A 19411-nucleotide genomic window follows, 5' to 3' on the forward strand; every position below is an offset into this window, starting at 1 on the left:
TCAGGGCATGATGTTTCGTTCCTGATCGAGTGATTTGACGCAGTCATCTTACTGGAGGGACTTGGGAGTAGAGATGTGAGGAGAAATGAGAGAAACGAAACTGGAAACAATCAAGGGACTCGATAGTGTTCCTCTGAGTCTGAGACTGTTTTTCCTCAGGCGCAAGGGATCTAACATTCACACTGTGGGTACTCCGTCGAGTCCAGAGAGGATGGCAGAGAGATCGCACAGCGACTCGCTTCCAAGGCTGCAACCAGTGTCGAGTCGTTGATGTGGTGGGTGGTGGAGTACAAAACGTACGGATGTTGCGCCCGTGGAACCGTGGGCTGCCACCAAATGGCTCCAATCCAGGCTAACTACGCAGCCAGGCCAATTACTGCCGCTTGGACGTCCCATCATGATACGACTTACCTTTCACACTCCTACAATTTGGGCGTAACAGAGGGACAACGCTGCTGAAATTGAAAGCCAAGGTCAGATGGGGCAACACCCTCTCAAGATGACTGTGCCCATCCTCAGGGCCCACTCCCATCGATCAGTTTATCTTGCAAAATGTTCAACAGCGCCAGCACTGGCGACCCAACATTCTTGAGAGAGTCGAGAATTACAGCGTAGCCTCCAGTGGGTATAATCTTGGCCCTGTGGCGCTGGCGACAGTGTGTGCGGCTTCGCCCGTGCCTGGCCCCGTTTGATCGGAGTAATATTTCCAGAAAGTCACCGTTTGACGCAGCAAGGGTCCAAGCAACAGCGACGCCACAGCTGAAGCCTTTCTCTCGCAGTCAAATCCTCGGCTTCATCTCGTGTGGGATTGAAAGGAATGGATGTCTGCCTCATCTCTAAAGGAAGTTAAAAATAAAAAAAAAGACTCGCTCGAAACAAAGAGTGTCATGTTGACCATGACGGACGATTTCTCCGCTCATGACTTGTCCGCCATCTGGACAAATGTCAAGCCACAAATGGAGCCTGTCAGCAAAAATGCTCAAGAGCCAATCCATTTGATCCATCAAGCAGGCACAATGAACGGACCATCGCCCGGGATCGCCGACGCCAGTCATTCCTTTTTTATTGGCTGGGGACATTTGAAAATTCCGGCCTATGAGCACCGAGACATCCTCAATCTGAACAAGCTTGACCTGAAGGCTGTTTTCAGGCACCAGGCGTATCGTTGATTGGGCCTTTCACGCCAAAGACCAGGAACCGCTACTTGTTGGCCGCTAGTCCAGGAAACCTAACAACCGGCGAATAAAAGCGATCCTTCTAGTGCTGCATTCCAGGGTATTTTCCTTTCTTTTCCCCTCAAACTTCAAGGTTTTTCCCCACGGATACTTCTCGAAAGGACTAGGATTCGGTGGGTGAAGGAGATCATAATAATGAGCCCTTTTAGCGAGTTACATTTAACTACTCTAATTTTCCTCTCAGCACTCAAGATTAATCATCCTTCTCTGACACGATTTCACTCCCATCTTTCGCGAAACTCGCGCCATTTAAGTCGATACAAAGATGCCCAATCACACACATTGCTCAATTTCCTGTCCTACGAGTGAGGTTACAGACCGACCCATCACAACGATACCGGCAAGATGGCTGCCTCGACAGAGTAATTCCCAGGCCTGTGGTTCCTTGAATAAAACAGTACTATGTATTACTTTCGACTTCTGCCCACCCGCCAAAAAACCTGAAACAACCGTCGGTGTGGAAAATGCTTTCAAGCACGAACCCCACTGAAGGCTGCATAAGTGTCATCCCTTTCACTTTTGTCTTTCTAGAATAAGTTAAGCTCATTCATGGATTCAATAAGAAATGATGAAAATGAATCAGGACAAGTCAGATTTCCACCGTCTTGACGAAGCTTCCTCTTCCTTTCCTTTCGCTGTCTTTAAAAAAAGAAAAAGATCGTCCAAGCCTTTCTACCGTTCTCTCCGAGCCATGGAAACCAACGCCCGTTTTCTGTGGTACAACCATTCCAATCCCCGGAAGTTTCCAGTTGTTATATTTTAAATTTTATACTTTCTTTGATAACACGGAATATTTCAAGGGAAATATTCACGATCTTACTTTTACTTTTTCTGCTTTTTTTCCTCGTCACCCGCCAGTTTAGCAAGGAATCACCAAAATACCACTAAAATAAGCTGACAGAACCCTGGAAATCTGTCGACTAAGCTGAGCTGGTATTCGATCCAACTCCTCCCTGGTCAACCCCCGGCGAATTTCTTTCACCAAAAACCCGTAAGGTGGGTCGCTCACGACAAGGTGTTATCACTACACAAGGTCAAAACTGGCCAACATCATCGTGGGATGGATCCGCAGGGTGAGTTGTTGGCAGCCGCGAGAACAAGCCGCGAGAACAACGAGCTCAATCTCGATAAGTTATTAGGAACGAAAACAACTAGCGATTAATTTTTATTGTATTATTTTCTTTCGTAAGTAGGTGGCAGATTTGCAGTGTTGTGGGACATAATTCACCGACTAGCAGGACAAATTCCTGTGGAATGTAGTAACCTATGAAAATACGGTGAGTATAATAAATCTAGCACAGTGTAGATGCTGAACTACCTATATACTTTGCACAGTACTTGCTTGGATCCATCCTTTTTTTTTTTTTTGTGGCGATGTGCTCTCCATTTACCCAATACCGGAGTATGGATATATGCCCCATCGGATCATGATGTATCAAAAAGCTTAACCAAGGAAGACTGAGATTTCCTTGGACAAATCCACCGTTTGGCCCTGGCATAATCCCAGGGTCCCTGTTATTTGTCTACGGATATTATCCAGGGGTTTCTCTCTGTGTAATTGGTGTTCAGAGCGAAGCGGCTTCGTCTGTGTGCATACGGCGTAACCTTGCAACTTCGCATGTTTCAGCTTGTCTATGCAGAAAGAAAAAGAAAAAAAGAAAAAAAAAAGAAAGAGGAAGTAATACTAAAAATGCCAATGAATATTTTTATCCTTCATTGACTGAAATTCAAAGATAGATTGACTACGGAGTAGTGACCCAGCCAACAGGTCATATAAATGTGATAACACCAGCGAGGGCTGCCAGGCGCTGCGGTGGTCAACGAATAGCCAACCACCACAGGCCGGCATGCCGAATCGCATCGGATGATTTGCGAATCGCCAGAGTCAGTGTAACAGCGTGGATCGCTCGCTGATCGTGCCGTTTGGCCAACCTTCGTGATTCGTGCATCTGTATCAAACATTGAACCACTGGTTATCGACGAATGTGACAATCCGTCCGGTACATGATCATTCTCCCATGTCCGGTATCTCGATAGTTTGATGTCGACGATTGGATATCGAGAAGCCTTTGAAAACCGTCTGGAGTGTAGGGGAAATATGATTCATCCACCAGTTTTGAAACGCAGTCTCCGTTGCAATGCAACGGCACCGACGACGAACGCTAGTCACCACTATTGAGCTCTAGTATCATTGTCGTTCGAAGACTCAAGCCTCTAGTTAGGAGATTTTTTGAAGAAGGAACATGTGGCTATTCATTGGATATTCGCCAACCTATCGCCTGGTGGATATGAGGCTCGCATCTAACGAAGTCCCCCGTTTCGCTCTCATTTCTTCCGGGTTTCAATGGCGTTTCCGGATAGTTTTTCCCCACATAATGAGGGAGAAACATTGTTCTGGTTTGGTGGCCCACAGTGACGGACGGAGAGCGTATGAGCTCCCGCCATGTGGTGATCATTTTGCCGTCAGACGTTTGGATTATTATTGTTGTTGTTCTTACGAGAACATGGTGGAGAATAGGCTATAGCTGCTCCGTCAATGATATCGTTTCCTAGGTTTGATGAATCTCTGTTTCCTCGACACATCGCAAGTGCCTCATCTATCTCTCTCGGGTATCGCGACCCCACGGTCCTGAAATCCACCTGTCACGGTAGGATAGTCTCAACAAAGTCATCACACCATCGGCATCGAATGGCCATGGGACGGCGAATGGAGGATCGAACAGAGTCCTCCTTCAAGCTAGATTCTCCATCTCCTCCCTAACGCATTAGTAGCATGGAAACTCGGGGCTCCGCAACTCCAGATGGATGCGTGTTTCTGTTAGGCGCCAACCTGGTGGAGACACCCCCAGCTCTCCCGTGCATTCCGTGAATCTCACTAGGTTGAGTACGATCTCTGCTCCGTGCTGCCGCTGGCCCCAGTTCTCTTGCTCAAGACCTCCCGTCACATATCAGATGTCGTTTTTTGAATCTTCAGCCAGGTCATCTTGCGAGCCACTCTCAAGCTCATAAGTGGAGCAAAGCAATTGAATCATTCCAGAGTTTCATCTACGGATTTAGTCGGTTGGAATGGAGGTGGATATGCTCACCCTTCATTTGAAATTTCAATGGCAGACACCAAATTGTGAGGAATTTGATTTTCTTGGATTCGTGGCTAAACAGCACAAGGAATCCACCAGCTACTGAAGAAAGGGAGGCGCCTTTGGGGGGCAATGTAAAGTCACTTTGGGCTTCGACTTGTCGAGGTTGCCTTTGTTCCTTCGACGGCCAACTAGCTAATATAGCATAGGTCGCTTCTGGCAGATGACCATATACTTAGTGCCACAGAAGCACTCGGTATTAAGAAAGCTATGAGACACTTGTATCGAACAGAGCGTTGGGAAAGATGTATTGCGATGGATGAGAATTGAAAACAATATTTACGATTGGGGTTTGACCTGAGGCCAATACCAACAGGAGCTACTGATGCCCTAAGGCTATTACACCTTATTTTTTGCCAACGGAATACTAAGGCTGTGTTTCAAGTGAAAATGGATGACTAGACTGTGTCTCCAGATGGTTGGGCATTTAAATCTCCTGGGATGCACACAATCCAAATGTGCCACTACCCATTGCTGAATATATTCCCATTGGCGATAGGTTTCCTAGCATGATTCCCTCATGCCGAATCCCCAAACAAAAATTTCCATGAATCCTCAAAAGAATGAAGCTAGGGAGGGCACTTTGCCTCCTATCATTTGTTCTTTTTCGCTTGGTGCTTCCCCCATGCGACATCCCGCCGTTACTTTAAAATGAAGTAGTAAGAAGGTAGAGCATGAATCAATTTTAAACGAGTTCTACCCGACCTTCCCATCCTTCTCTATTAAAGTCCACATACTACAGGAGCAAAAGCTTGTCTAGATCTGTCCAATCTGGCAGGAATCTCTTTTTCTCTTGCGTTCATCCTGGGCTAAGAGCAAGAGCGCTTGTTCAATTTCTTCACAACTTCTCACCAAGCATGACATTGGAGCTTGAGGTCCATTTCGTTTCATCATTTTTGCTTTTGTTCTTTCTGTTTTTTTTTTTTTTTTTTTTTTTTTTTTCTCCTGGGGCTCTGCTTGTACTAGACCTGGGGCTTCTGTGTGGCAAAGGCCGTACATTGTTCTCCATTTTATGCCAATCACACTGCCGGTAGATGTGTACCCCTTTCCCAGCATCCTTCAGGAAAATGCGGGAGAATAGGCCAGTTGGAAACTTCATTTTCGTTAACTCTTCAATTGCAGATATTTTTGCAGTTGATCTTGTTCTTCATGTTTCCTTGATTCATGTCCTGTAGCACCGAGCGTTTCTCAAGCGAGTCCTTTACAGTGTGAACTTTTGGCGTACCACTTTGGCAATTACGCAATGGCAGAACACTTATTATACACGCATCGAAGTCGGCCTGTTGCTAGATAGAAACGACAGGGCACCAATGGGTGAAAAAGGACTCTCCTTCGTCCATGCTGCTCGACGTGGAAATATCGATAGGGGGCGATTGTGGCCAACCTTGGGATATACAACTCTGCAATAATCAGTGGCCAATGCTCCCTGGGAATTCGAGTTTTGATCGGTATCAACTAAGAGTTTTTTTTCTTTTTCTTTTTTTCTTTTTTTTCTTTTTTTTCTTATTTTTTTTTGGCTACCGTATTTAGTCAGTCGAATTAGGTGATCTATGGCCGGCTTCATATCAAATCGATCGAGAATGCGACGGTAAGTGGCTCATCTGTATTTGCCGAAACAGCCTTCTTCCATATAATGCTCAGAACCTTGGTACCCACGGAGGATCGTGCCCCCTTCGGCTATCGTCAATGTTGAAGCCATGGGCCAACGCTATAAATACATAGCTACATATATGTTACTCTCCTAGAGATAGATATATGGACGCCTTACCAGGCCCCAGATACCACACTCAAAACCTCCAGGAGAAGCAAGATTGAGTTTTCAAGTTCATCTCCTTAGTTTGCTCCTCGGCCGGCAATGCCAAACCGCTTGAAGCCGAGGAAGTCGGCACTAAGGGGCCCCGCCACACAAAACCCGGGGGAACGATTTAATGGGACAATAGATAAGAAAACAGGAAAATGAAAGCCGAGTGCCGGGTAGAGCAGACCGACCTGCACCGCACAATAAACCCTGGATATGTGGGGGAGGGCGTCAAGAGAAAGAGAGTGGCGATGTGCTGGGGATCTTTTAGAGCTGAATTATATTTGGTCTTCATAGCCGGAATTCTTGTTTTTAGTTCCCAAATCGCCTTGTTCTTGTTGTGGAGCTGGAGAAGCTTTGTGGTGTATATTATTATTATTATTATTAGTAGTAGTAGTAGTAGTAGTATTATCCTTGCTACTGCGCCAACAGTGCTGATTCCGGTCACTCGTTTGTGACTGCTTTCCCCCCAAAACAACCATCGTCCCTTATATATATAAACATGTCGACGTACGCGGTACCACGTAAGTTATGGGAGCATCCCAATCCCGAGTCGTCGAACCTGGGCCAGTTTCGACGTCGGCTAGAGCGCAAGACAGGGTTGAAGTTTCCAGTACGTGGCCCCATTTTGCATATGAAGGCTGAATTGGTTTTGAATCCCTATCTTTGCTACATTCTATCTGGATTTTTGCAGTATTATGCCCCCCTCATTTTACCCTGCTTTCTTTCTTCGCTACTACCCCTTCCCGGGCGGCTGGTACATTTCCAAAAGCAAAAATGTAGACCAACATGGTTAGGGCGCTAGTTAACGCAAGACCAAAATATCCAGACCTTCCTCTCGCTCTACGACTACTCTGTCAATAGCCGCGCTGCATTCTGGGAATTCTGCTGGCACGACCTCAACCCTATCCACTCGGGTACCTACACAAGCGTCGTCGATGAGACGGCACGCATGGACAGCATCCCGGAATGGTTCGCGGGCACGTACATGAATTTCGCAGAGAACATGCTTTTCACTTGTTCCGGATCATCCGGAGTGTCCACGGCTGGCAAAGAAGATAGTAAAGATGCAGTGACCGAGGTTCGGGAAGGTGGTGCGGAGGGGACACGGAATATTACGTTTGGGGAACTCAGGAGGAGGGTTGGAAAGTTATCCCAGGCTATGAAAGCTGCGGGTGTGAAAAAGGGCGATCGGGTGGCGGTTGTTGCAAGCAATAGTATCGATACTCTTGTTGTATTTTTAGCTGTGACTGCGCTGGGAGGCCTATTTTCGTCGAGCTCGACCGACATGGGTGCCAAGGGGATTCTGGATCGCTTGCTCCAGATCAAACCCCAGTGGCTGTTCATGGACGATTGGACAGTGTATGATGGGAAAACAATCGATTTGAGATCGAAGATGAATGCCATTGTTCGTGGGATGGAAGGTGTGGTGGAGTTTCAAGGCATCGTATCACAGCCTCGATTCCAAGATTGTCCCGCCGATGTGAACATGGTGCCCAGAGCGCAAACCTTGGCAACTTTCTTGGCCAAAGCAAAGGGCGATAAGCTAGAGTTTGTGAGAGTTAAGTTTTCGGATCCGTTCTTGGTCGTTTATTCCTCAGGTATGAATCTTGTATCAACCATTTGTGTGGGTTTCGAGGGCTGGAGGCTCTGACGAGAATGTAATCAGGAACGACTGGAACGCCAAAATGCATTGTGCATTCTGTTGGAGGCATTGTCTTGAGCGGGTTAAAGGAAGGTATACTGCATCGAGAAATGAATTCGACTTCGGTGGCTCTACAATACACCACAACAGGATGGATAATGTATCTCAGTGGGTTGCAGCCATTGATGCATGGATGCAGAGTAGTCCTGTACGACGGCAGCCCCTTTTTACCAGATGCCACTTCCTTCATCAAATTGGCGGGAGAGCAGAAGTAAGTTCCAGGCCTAAAATAGACTTCACGAGACGCACGCTTATTGAGCCAGGGTAACCCACCTGGGCACCTCCCCACGCTATATGTACGAATTGCAAAGGAACGGCATTCATCCTCGAGAGGTCACTGATCTTAGCAATCTGGAGGTATTGACAAGCACTGGGATGGTGCTTTCCGACGCTCTTTTCGAGTGGTTTTATGACAAAGGGTTCCCACCCAACGTGCAGCTTTCAAATATTTCTGGCGGTACAGATATTGCAGGCACATTTGGAACTTCAAACGCTTTGACGCCGTTGTATGTGGGTGGATGCCAGGGACCTAGTCTTGGGACACCTATTGCAGTTTATGATCAGACTGTGGAGGGTGGGAAGGGTGTGAAAGGCATTCCGCTAGAGGAAGGAGTTCCAGGCGAACTGGTTGCGACAGCAGCATTTCCTAACATGCCCGTCATGTTCTGGGGCGAGAACGGCGCAGAGCGATATTTCGACGCATATTTTGCTCGATTTGATGGTAATTCTGACACGCTCCCTCTTGTTGGAATTTTTGATTTTCCTGGCTAACTATTATATTCAGATGTCTGGACCCATGGTGATTTCGTCATGATACACCCCGCCACGAAGCAAATATTTTTCCTGGGACGTGCAGATGGCGTTCTAAATCCTTCAAGCGTACGGTTTGGGTCCTCCGAAGTATACAGCATTCTCGAGAACGAATTTGCCAATGAGATCTCCGACTCCATCTGCGTGGGACAGCGTCGACCCCGCGACTCGGATGAAACAGTCATGTTATTCGTGCTCATGCGTCCCGGCGTTCCATTTACCAAAAAAATGGTAGACGATGTTAAAGCCGCCATCAGAAGCGGATTGAGTCCTCGCCACGTGCCGAAATATGTGTTTGAGACCCCGGAGATTCCGGTAAGTATACCCCAAATCTATTTTGGACACATTGAAGTTGCATGCTGACCAAAATCCAAGACGACTGTCAACTTGAAGAAGGTAGAACTTCCAGTCAAACAGATTGTGTCTGGCAAAGTGATCAAGCCGTCGGGCACACTAGCCAATCCTGAGAGCCTCGAGTTCTACTACCAATTCGCTGAGGTGGAGAAGTTGGTTGCTCCATCAAGCAAGCTATAGATGTGAGAAATCGGGTGTTTTAGACAGGATATAGATAATTTCCTGTTTTCAATGAGAATGCCGTAAAAAATAGAAAGTATGTAAAGGCACCATAATTATTTATCGTTTACCTTTTTTCTTGCCCTTTTCCTGGGAAGTGCCTCCTTCAAACTTCGTAAATCCAGCCTTTAACAGGGCATCACGGGCGGCTGTATTGATGATTCGGAACCGGTCAGGGCCTAACTTAACTCCCCCATACCATCGGGTCACAACGACGACCACATCCCATACATCCATCAACTGCATAAGATGTAACAATCTGCCCCCAGCAGCAGTTTCGCCGTCATCATCGAAATCTTGAAAGATAGTTTCCTCACCAGAAGGAACCCCATTGGGACCCCGCCCGGGTTTTTGCTTGATTCGCCAGGCTGTGATATTGTGCGTTGCCGCTGCGATCTTCTTCTCCGTACCAAGAAGGTAATCGAGATATTTTTTCGCCGTCTCTGTCGATTGGACTCGGGCGACACGGGCAATGAACACTGATTTCTTCTCCGTCACGGGTTCTGAAACGACCCAGTCTGGGGGACTCTCGAGACCAAATGACGCATGTAATGATGGTGGTGAAGAAGTTGTACCTACTGTTGGAGATACTGGAGTAGAGGTGTCCGCAGTTTCGTCGCCAGCAGCAGCAGCAGCAGCAGCAGCAGCGGATTCCTCAAGCTCTCCCCCTCGCATATCTCCGAACCGCTCCACGCATTCCTCTATAAGATCATAAAGACAGACGAAGCCATCTTGCCACACTTTCTGCACTGAGCCACTCAATACATCGAGACATTTTTTCCCTTCGCCCCGAGAACTGGTGGACGCAGTGCCAATGACTCGGGGAGGACTAGAGGGGTATTTGCTGTCGAAACCAAGAAGGAACGAGAAATCTGGCCGATTGGGTATCCGGAGGATTATTGTGGTTGTGACCGGTAGCTCATTCGGCCGACGGGGAGGGGAATTGGACGGGTTTGATGTCAGCGTTATTGTGGAAGGGCCGTATATTGCATTGACGGAATTGATCTCTTCGGCGAGCTCATCGTTCGGACACGAGGTCATGGTTGTGGATGTTTCATTGAGGATATGCAATGGCCATTCGGTGGAGAGAAGGATCGGGACGAGTATTCACGGACAGACTGCGTTTGAACTAGGTTTCCGGCTTCTCGCAGGGTCACGATAGCATACCAAAACTTTCATCCATGTATATTACCGTCCCGTCACATGGCGATATTGTTGATGCGGTGGTTTACGATTGATTCCACAAAGTCACATGTACCTGAATTTAATAGTGTTTCTCTTACTAGATACAAGTATCCTGTACGTATGAACATGAAATTGAACACACGCCAGCAATAACCAGGTTATATGCAGTGGTGTTGGTGGCTGAGTGACTGCGCCTCCGCATATAACCGTAACCCGACCCACCTATAACAATGAAACTTTTGATGTTGAGCAATGTGCAGATGGCAAATGAGTGGCCTTCATTAGCCGCGTAAAATTCTGATAATACATGCTGATGTTCGGGCTACTTGGCTAGAGGTTGATTTTCTATTTCGCAGCCATTGTGACCAACGGTGGAAATTGTATATGGTTACTGGTATATGCACATTATAGACCGCAAGTGCACAGAGCTGTTGGAGATTGGATGGATAGAAGTGGACTGGGTTGAATATTTTTTGATCTAAGTTATCTGACAGTCCACGGAATAGAATATGCATACCTGATGAGTGTTTTAAAAAGAACGTGGCGTGGCATCAACCGAGAGATATATATCAAAAAATATATCCATCTAGAGACAGATGAAAGGCCAAGGTAAATCCCCCACCTCCTTTACTCGTCGTCGTCATCGTCATCGTCCTCCAAAACCCCCTGCAACCAGAAATCCCTACAACCCTCCACAAACCCCTTCGCCGATGCCGCCACATCCCCTTCCTGCATCGGCGCAAAACACAATCGAAAATACCTGAACGATTCGTCGCTCCAGCCGCGCTGACCATTTCCGCCACCAGCGGGATTAAACATCGCCCCAGGTGCTACCAGACACAGGTATGGTTTCTTCATCAGATGCTTCCAGAGCGCGGCCGATAGTCGTTCGGCGGATACGCCCTCACAAGACCAGAGCGGGTGTGTCTCGAAGCACATGCGCACCCAGACAAACATGCCACCGCCGCGGGAACTGGAAGGAGTACAGTGGGGGTTTTGTGCAGGAGCTGCCAGTCGTCTTCGTCATCTGATCGCTATCACTATCATAGTAGCTGCGGTGGCTTCTGCAGTACCAGCCGAGGGGGCTGTGTTCAATAATCGACCTCGCTCTTAACAGAATCGTGCACATCGTCCGCATGCGCCATTCGTAGCCTTCCCGCAACCCCTCCAGCCACCGAACCCATCCTTCCATCTTCCAAGTTCCGGACTGCCTACCACCAGCAGCATCACCACTACAGCCCTCCTCACCAACCCTGTCTAATTCATCCTTCTTCCCGCCACTACCACCACCACCACCCATGATCAACCCCGCAACCATCGCCTGCGCAAACCCAGATGGCTGCTGCGTGCTTGTCTCCGTTATATACAGAATCCGCTCTATAATCTTCGGTTGTGCTGTCAGCCAGCCCAGCCGACAGCCGGGCGCGATGATTTTGGAAAATGTATCGAGCCGGATGACGCGGCCGTCTGTGTCTATGGACAAGTATGAGGGGATGAGAGAGTCGAGGAAGGGGTAGCCGGATGTTTTGCCGTGGGTGTTGTAATTGGGCGCAAGTGCAGTGTCCGCATGATTGGAATGGGGCTGGGGTCGGGATTTGAGGGAGCTGCTGCCGCGGAAGTGAGCCTCCAGTTCGGGGGCAGCGGACGGGTATTGGAGGTGCCAGTACGGGTCATCCTCGACGATGATGATGTCGTATTTCTGGCAGAGGGAATAGAGGTCTCTGCGTCTTGGGAGGGGAAGGACGGTGCCGGTTGGATTCTGGCCGATTCTATAGAAAATTTTTCATCAACTTTAGTACATGTTACAATATAAGTAACGAAGTAAGATAGAAAAACAATAGGCGCCTCACAAAAGATGGCGCTTGGAGGGGAAACGTACGTCACGGTATACATCAAATGCGGCCTCTTCCCACGACTAAAATCCCAATTCTCGAGAATATGTTTCAACCCGCGATCCCCGTCCACCATCATCCCATCCGAATCCATAGCCACAGTCACGACATTGATACCCCGCGGCTTCACCGTTTGTATGGCGTTCATATACACAAATTCCTCGCACAGGATACATTCTCGATCCCTGATCCAATCACGATTCTCATCCCAGACATTCGTCAGTGCCTCGATGGTCTTGGAGAAGCCATCAGTGGCACCGCATGTCAGGATCACTTCTGGCCCGCCTGCGTAAGGGATGTTTGGGTGCAGGTTTTCGCGGACAAATTGGCGGATGAAGGAGAAGAGGGGTGGGTAGCCTTGTGCAGTGCCATATTGCAGGGCAGTGGTTAGGTCAATTCGGGTTGTGGGGTTGGTGTCGTTGCTTTCTTTTGGGATGGTGAGTCGCGCTGTTGGGGGAAGGGTTGATACTAGGATCTCGTCCCCTTCAGCGACTGTTGAGGGCCCATCGGCAGTGGATGGATCGATTCGGGTTGGAAGAGCAACTGCGGCCTCCAGGGTATCGTATGGGAAATAGGATGGGTGGGGAAGCCCTTTGATATGTGTATCAGCGATTTACAGAGTAAAAAGCTACCTACATTATTCGTCTGCAACTCCTTCGGAGGGATGGTTAGGTAACCCATATAAAATGATGCTCACCTCCCGCCAGGTTGTGGATGCCCGGTATCGCAAAGTATTTGTAGAACTTCTTCACCTCGCTTCCCACCCGATTTCTCGCCCCGACGGAAAAGTGATGGGACAGATCAACCGGCGCCAGTTTTGGAGGGTATTCATTCTTCGGTGCCTTAGCTTCCATCGGCTTGCGATTGGGATATTTGATCTTCAGGTTGGTGTCCTGTTGGTGGCCGTATGAAAACTTAGGTATTGTGGCGGACGTAAAGCTTGCGAAAACAGAATTTTCTGCCACCCCCTGAAAAATATTAGCAAAACACTGCAAAAAAAATCAAAATATCCACATATCTCTAGAATCATTCAAATATCATTCAATTCATTTAAATACGCACCTTTATCATCAAATCTGCCAATATGCCCCCTCAGCTCAGTGAATTTACCATCAATGAGATCGTACGCCTTTTAAATAATGATTATATATCTGCTGAGATTGCGCGGATCATTGAGTGTCATCTGACCACTGTATATCAAATTCAACAAAATATTCACTGCTCTTGAAACTGCTAGAAGTCCTCATTCAACATGAAATGTAAAGTCAAAGATCACATTGAATATTTTATCAGATTTGAAGAACTTTTTTAAAGCATATTCAACTGCATATTGCAATGAGACTGTCTGCTTTTTGAAAAATGAATTTGATTGTCACACCCTTGGTTGTGCCAAGGCCCCGTGACGGCTCCACACGGCCCATCGTTTCCCCTCGGATAATCCCATCTATCCCATGACGTCACGCAGGTGTCCGAACCGGTTTCCAACCACCCTATGACATCATTCGGATGCAATAGAAGAGGATCCGATTGATGAGATATGAGAATCCTGTTTCTATACGGGGTCTGGATTCCTTCTGGCAGATCAATGCAGCGCCACTGCGGAGTTGCTTCGGCTACCCTCGCTTATAGAGTGAGGGGAGGATGGCTGCCCGTTGTCTATATAGAATAGCTAGATGCTGGCTCTCTATTCCAGGAGCCAGCGATTCGTCTTTTATCTTTTGACAATAAGATACCAGAGTTACCACTGTCCTCATACAATATTCTTAGTGTGCCGAGTACCTCTGGTAGTTCAGTATTTGTATAGTATTCTACGAGTTCGCGGTTCAAGCGAGATAATCAAGCCCACCCATAAGGCTTCCCATTATATACCATCCTCCTCTGTGCCGCTGCCGAGTAGCAACCGCCTCGGCGCCGTCACATTACAATTCGAATCGCTCGACCTGGTTACACGTTTGAATCAGTCGAGCTCTATTGATCGATATGGCCCCACGCACCCGTGCTGGGACTGCACCCTCTGGGGGAGCCTCCACGTCGTCCCCTAGAGCGCGTACACCTCTACCCCGGCAGGAATCTGAGATTCCTGAACCCGCCGCTCACCTTGGCATGGGCCCTCCAGCCGCCCTGCCACCGCCGCGGCCCCTACACTCCTATGTCTACCATGGAGATAAAGGGATCAAGGTTGGAGATCCGCCGAATTACAAGGGCAAGACGCTGTCTGAATTCCACAGCTTCACGAGAGCCCTTGAACGGAAATTCCGCCTTAACCTGAGCCAGTTTAATACTCATGAGGTACGAGTCATATACGCCGCGAGCCTCCTCGAAGGCACCACTGCAACTACATGGGCGACCAAGGAAAGGGAGCTTGAGCGTAGCAATGCTGCCATGACATGGGAAGAATTCAAGAACTTCCTTCTGGACCAGATTGAAGACCACCGTAACCGCGCCTTCACAGCGGCGCAGCGGTTCAACTCACTACGTCAACAAGACGACGAGAATCCTTCCGATTTCAATGCAAGATTCGAAGAATATTGGGAGGAACTGTCTGATGATTTGGATCTATTGAAAACGCAGCTTTACCTCGCGAAGCTGACTCATAAGGTGCGGACGACGATATCGCAATATCAAAGTCCGCCCACCAATCGCACCGAGCTTGTCAACCTGGCTTCTCGAATCTATTTGAATAATCAACACCATGAGAAGAAGGGGGACAAGACTCCCTCAAAGCAACCGACAACAGGATCAAAACGGCGCCATGACGGCTCCGGTGCGGATGATGCAAAGAAGAACTCAAAGCGTTCCAGTTCTTCACTTACTGCAAAGGAACGCCAAAATAGACTGGATAACAACCTTTGTTTTAACTGCGGAATCTCAGGTCATTTTGCCAGTGATTGCCGTAAGTCGAAGAAGGGAAGGAACCGAGGAGATACCTCCTCGAAGACGACTCCCCTTCTGGCAAATGTATCCACTGAAGATAAAAAGGAAAAACCCAAGGAGGATTGACAATCCTCACGACTCCGAGTCCATGTAACCTTGAAGATGAATACCCCATCAGGGGAGGTGCCAGTGAGGTGCCTAGTCGACTCCGGGGCGGACGCTAACTTCATATCCTATTCCTTTTCACTCATGAAGGGTTGGAAAAAGATAGGTCCGCCGGGCCACGCAAAGTTTACAGATGGAACAAAATGCCACCGATTCGGCATCATTCAAACAAAGTGTGAGGCCACGGACTCTGAAGGAACCTCCAAGGGGAGCAGTCTGCTCCTCCACGCTGTCAACATCATAGATGAGGACGTCATCCTAGGTCTCCCGTGGTTGAGAGAAAACAATCCTCTCATCGACTGGGTCACTCAGGCGTGGCGGTACCGCCTCACCGACGAAGAGGCAGCTATAGAGGAACCCGAAGAGTTCCATCGGAAGAATCTCGAGGATAAGATTGAGTCGATATACTGTGTAGCAGGTGACTTGGACTTGGAGGCAGGCGGAGAAGCCGCCACCCTCACTGCCAGATTAGCAGTGATGTCTACCACTGAAGGTGGACGAACGCAACGTCTCTTCACAGATTACAAGGACGTTTTTTCAGAAAAGGAAGCAGCGAAGTTTCCTGATACCAAAGTGCGACATAAGATCCATCTTGAAGAGGGCGCGACAGCGCCGTACGGACCCCTTTACAATTTGTCAGTAAAGGAATTGGACGTTCTGCGCAAATATCTTGAAGAAGCGCAGTCAAAGAACTGGATACGCCCATCGAAGAGTCCAGCGGGGGCACCTATACTATTCGTGCCCAAGAAGGACGGTAGGCTACGCCTCTGCGTAGACTACAGGGGCCTCAATAAGGTGACGGTTAAGGATCGCTATCCACTACCATTAATTGATGAGATGATCGATCGATTATCCGGAGCAAGGGTGTTCTCGAAGATTGACATACGGGACGCCTATCATAGAATAAGAGTTAACGAAGACGACATTTGGAAGACAGCTTTTCGTACCAAGTACGGCAATTTTGAATATCTCGTTTTGCCTTTTGGTCTTTGCAACGCTCCGGCCACCTTCCAGGCCTACATAAATGAGGCGCTGCGGGGCCTTGTCGATGTCTCCTGCATAGTATACTTGGACGACATCCTAATCTTCTCGAAAACGGAAAAAGAACATGATACCCACGTTCGGGAGGTGTTGGATCGCTTGAAGCAACACCAGCTCTATGCGAACACTGAGAAATGCTCGTTCTACACACAGGAGATTGATTTCTTAGGTTATATTGTTGGGGTTGATGGCATTTCAATGGACAGGAGCCGGGTCTCCGCCATCGAGGACTGGCCGGCGCCGCGCACGTACCGCGAGGTGCAGGTATTCCTAGGGTTCGCGAATTTCTATAGACGGTTCATCTATGCGTATTCGCGGATTGCTGCCCCCCTTACAGATTTGTTAAAGGGAAGTGTTAAAGGCAGGAAAACGGGACCGTTTATCCTTACCCAAGACGCTGTGAGGGCGTTTGAAGAATTGAAGCAAGCTTTTGCAGATGCCACGATGTTAAATCACTTCGACCCCGGCCTACCCAGTCAGTGTGAAACTGATGCATCTGGGAATGGTGTCTGCGGAATCTTTTCGCAGTTGACACCGGAGACTTTCCAACGTTGGAAGGATCGGGGGTTAATAACCTCTGGAGATACAGGCAATGGAATGCCTGTAGGAGAAGGCTTTTTCACAGAACCTACAAGGCGCCGTGAATGGAGACCAGTGGCCTTCTTCTCCAAGAAGCTATCGCTCACGCAAAGAAGGTATGATACTCATGATCAAGAGATGTTGGCAATAGTTGAATCCTTTAAGATTTGGCGACACTACCTTCAAGGTTGCAAGTATCCGGTGCAAGTTCTCACCGACCATGCAAATTTGCGTTACTTCTTGACAACAAAGAGCTTGACAGGACGTCAAGCCAGGTGGGCGGAGCTGCTTTCGGAGTATGATTTCTTTATCCGATACCGTCCAGGTCGGCTTAACCCCGCCGATGCGCCATCAAGGCGACCCGATTATGATATCGTTGATGGGGATGAGGATCCTACAAAGGGACCTCTACCATCACTGCAGAAGAAACTGGCTGCAGGGGGTTGGGGTTCTCTAAAGCTTGGGAACGGCGCCGGTAAGGCAGCTGCGCGACCCTATACAGGTGGAGGAGAACTCGGGTCCCCGCAGGGGACTGGCACTGAAGGTCATGAACTTCTCGTGCCACGTTTTGCTGCCATTGAATTGGCGGAAGACGAAACGGTCTACAACCTTCCAACCCAACGGCTTCTAGAATTCATTGGTGAGTTGCAGCAGGGGGACGCCCTTACTGCGGCTCGAATCCAGAAGTTGAAGGAGGAAGGATCCGGGTCGAACTTGGAAGGGGCAAGCCCTGAGCGGGGCGGTGCCGCCGAGGAACCAAGTCGCTGGCAACTAGGGGAATGTGGACTCCTACTGCTAAATGGTTCAGTCTTTGTCCCTCGTAGCAGGGCGGTGCGCCAGGAGTTATTGAGGATTCATCACGATGATCCCCATGCTGGGCACTTCGGATTAGAGAAGACTGAAGAGCTCCTGAGACGTAAGTACGTTTGGGACAAGCTTCGGACAGATGTCAAGGAGTATGTTGAAACTTGTGATGTCTGCCAGAGGATAAAGGTTCCGCGGCACAAGCAATATGGCGAGTTGGCGCCACTGCCTGTTCCAAAGGGCCCATGGCAGGATCTATCGATGGATTTCATAGTTGACCTGCCGAAGTCGACAAGAGTCAAAGGATATGACTCAATTCTAGTTATTGTCGACCGCTTTACAAAGATGGCCAAATATATCCCTACCCACAAGAAGGTTAAAGCCCCTGAATTGGCTGACCTGTTTCTAGATGCCATCATTCGTGATCACGGTTCTCCGAAATCGTTAGTGTCAGACCGAGGATCCCTTTTCACCAGTAAATACTGGTCGGCCTTTTGCTATCACCTTACGATAAGGCGCCTTCTCAGCACCGCGTTCCATCCTCAGACAGATGGCCAGACTGAACGTCAGAATCAGACATTAGAACACCATCTTCGGGCGTTCTGTTCATATCATCAGAATGACTGGCCTAGACACCTTCCGACCGCCGAATTCGCATATAACAATGCAAAGAATGCAACCTTAAAAGTGTCCCCCTTTTATGCTTGTTATGGGTATAATCCTTCATTACCTAGTGACGTCGCGGACGACGTCCTAAAGGGGGGGATAGACAGTCGGAATGTCGAACGGGATCGTGGGACAGAGTACCCCTCGGTGCCAGAAGTAAAAGCTAGATTGGAGCTTCTGGATAGAATCCACGGGGAGGCGGCGAAAAGCATCCGCCGCGCCCAGGAGCGACAGGCGGAATACTATAATCGAAAACACCTTCCAATGAAGTTCTCAATAGGGGATCAAGTGTTACTTTCAGCAAAGAACATCAAGACGACGAGACCGTGCAAGAAGCTCAGTGAGCGATGGTTGGGACCTTTCCCGATAATAAGGGTAGTGGGTAAGCAGGCATATGAGTTGAAACTAACCTCAGGATTCAAATCTATCCATCCTGTCTTCCACATTTCCTATTTGGAACCCTATAAGCAACGACCCGGGGCGGAGCCGCCTCGGCCGGATGGCGTCGAGATTGAGGGTAATACCGAATATCTTGTAGAAGGAATATTGGACAAACGAATGCACTACAACAAAGTTCAATACCTTGTCAAATGGGAAGGTTATCCATCATCCGAGAACTCATGGGAACCGCTTGAGCATTTAGAGAATGCCGAGGAAGAGATCGCAAAATATGAGGTGGCTAGTAGAGACCGCCCCGCTGCACGTCAGAGGTGTGGTTAGGCAAGAGCTGCTGCTTGAGACTTCTTCTTTTTCCCAAAGGGTTTTTTAGAGATGATCTCGCGGTGGTGAGCCGGTGCCTCGAAGACGCTGTAACACTCTTCTCCTATTTTTCCCTAGGGGTTTTTAGGAGTTTAATGAGGTTACGCAGCTCAAAGATCTCAGAGCGGTAGAAAGGAAAAAAGGGATATGAAGAACCAACAATTAATGCAATTTTATTTGGCCTGAGG

The 19411-nt window shown here is 48.4% G+C and overlaps 4 protein-coding genes across 4 annotated transcripts; 2 read left to right on the forward strand and 2 right to left on the reverse strand.

The window, feature by feature from the left end:
• Positions 1 to 6672: 6672 nt before the first annotated feature.
• Positions 6673 to 9048, forward strand: HCAG_00472 (conserved hypothetical protein; the record flags this gene model as incomplete). Its single annotated transcript, XM_001543376.1, has 5 exons — positions 6673 to 6783; positions 7000 to 7771; positions 7840 to 8086; positions 8139 to 8596; positions 8660 to 9048. The coding sequence occupies 5 exons, from the start codon at positions 6673 to 6675 to the stop codon at positions 9046 to 9048; spliced, it is 1977 nt and encodes a 658-aa protein (XP_001543426.1).
• Positions 9049 to 9494: 446 nt separating this feature from the next.
• HCAG_00473 (conserved hypothetical protein) lies at positions 9495 to 10299 on the reverse strand (the record flags this gene model as incomplete). Its single annotated transcript, XM_001543377.1, has 2 exons — positions 9495 to 9517; positions 9576 to 10299. The coding sequence occupies 2 exons, from the start codon at positions 10297 to 10299 to the stop codon at positions 9495 to 9497; spliced, it is 747 nt and encodes a 248-aa protein (XP_001543427.1).
• Positions 10300 to 11070: 771 nt separating this feature from the next.
• Positions 11071 to 13406, reverse strand: HCAG_00474 (conserved hypothetical protein; the record flags this gene model as incomplete). The annotated part of the gene is made up of 5 exons (XM_001543378.1): positions 11071 to 11416; positions 11517 to 12212; positions 12323 to 12926; positions 13033 to 13303; positions 13398 to 13406. The coding sequence occupies 5 exons, from the start codon at positions 13404 to 13406 to the stop codon at positions 11071 to 11073; spliced, it is 1926 nt and encodes a 641-aa protein (XP_001543428.1).
• Positions 13407 to 14315: 909 nt separating this feature from the next.
• Positions 14316 to 19184, forward strand: HCAG_00475 (hypothetical protein; the record flags this gene model as incomplete). Its single annotated transcript, XM_001543379.1, has 3 exons — positions 14316 to 15099; positions 15170 to 15228; positions 15465 to 19184. 3 exons carry the CDS (start codon positions 14316 to 14318, stop codon positions 19182 to 19184), a joined length of 4563 nt encoding a protein of 1520 aa, XP_001543429.1.
• Positions 19185 to 19411: the final 227 nt, after the last annotated feature.

The sequence above is a fragment of the Histoplasma capsulatum genome, genomic scaffold (genome assembly GCF_000149585.1).
Source record: "Histoplasma capsulatum NAm1 scaffold_1 genomic scaffold, whole genome shotgun sequence".
Lineage (NCBI taxonomy): Eukaryota > Fungi > Ascomycota > Eurotiomycetes > Onygenales > Ajellomycetaceae > Histoplasma > Histoplasma mississippiense.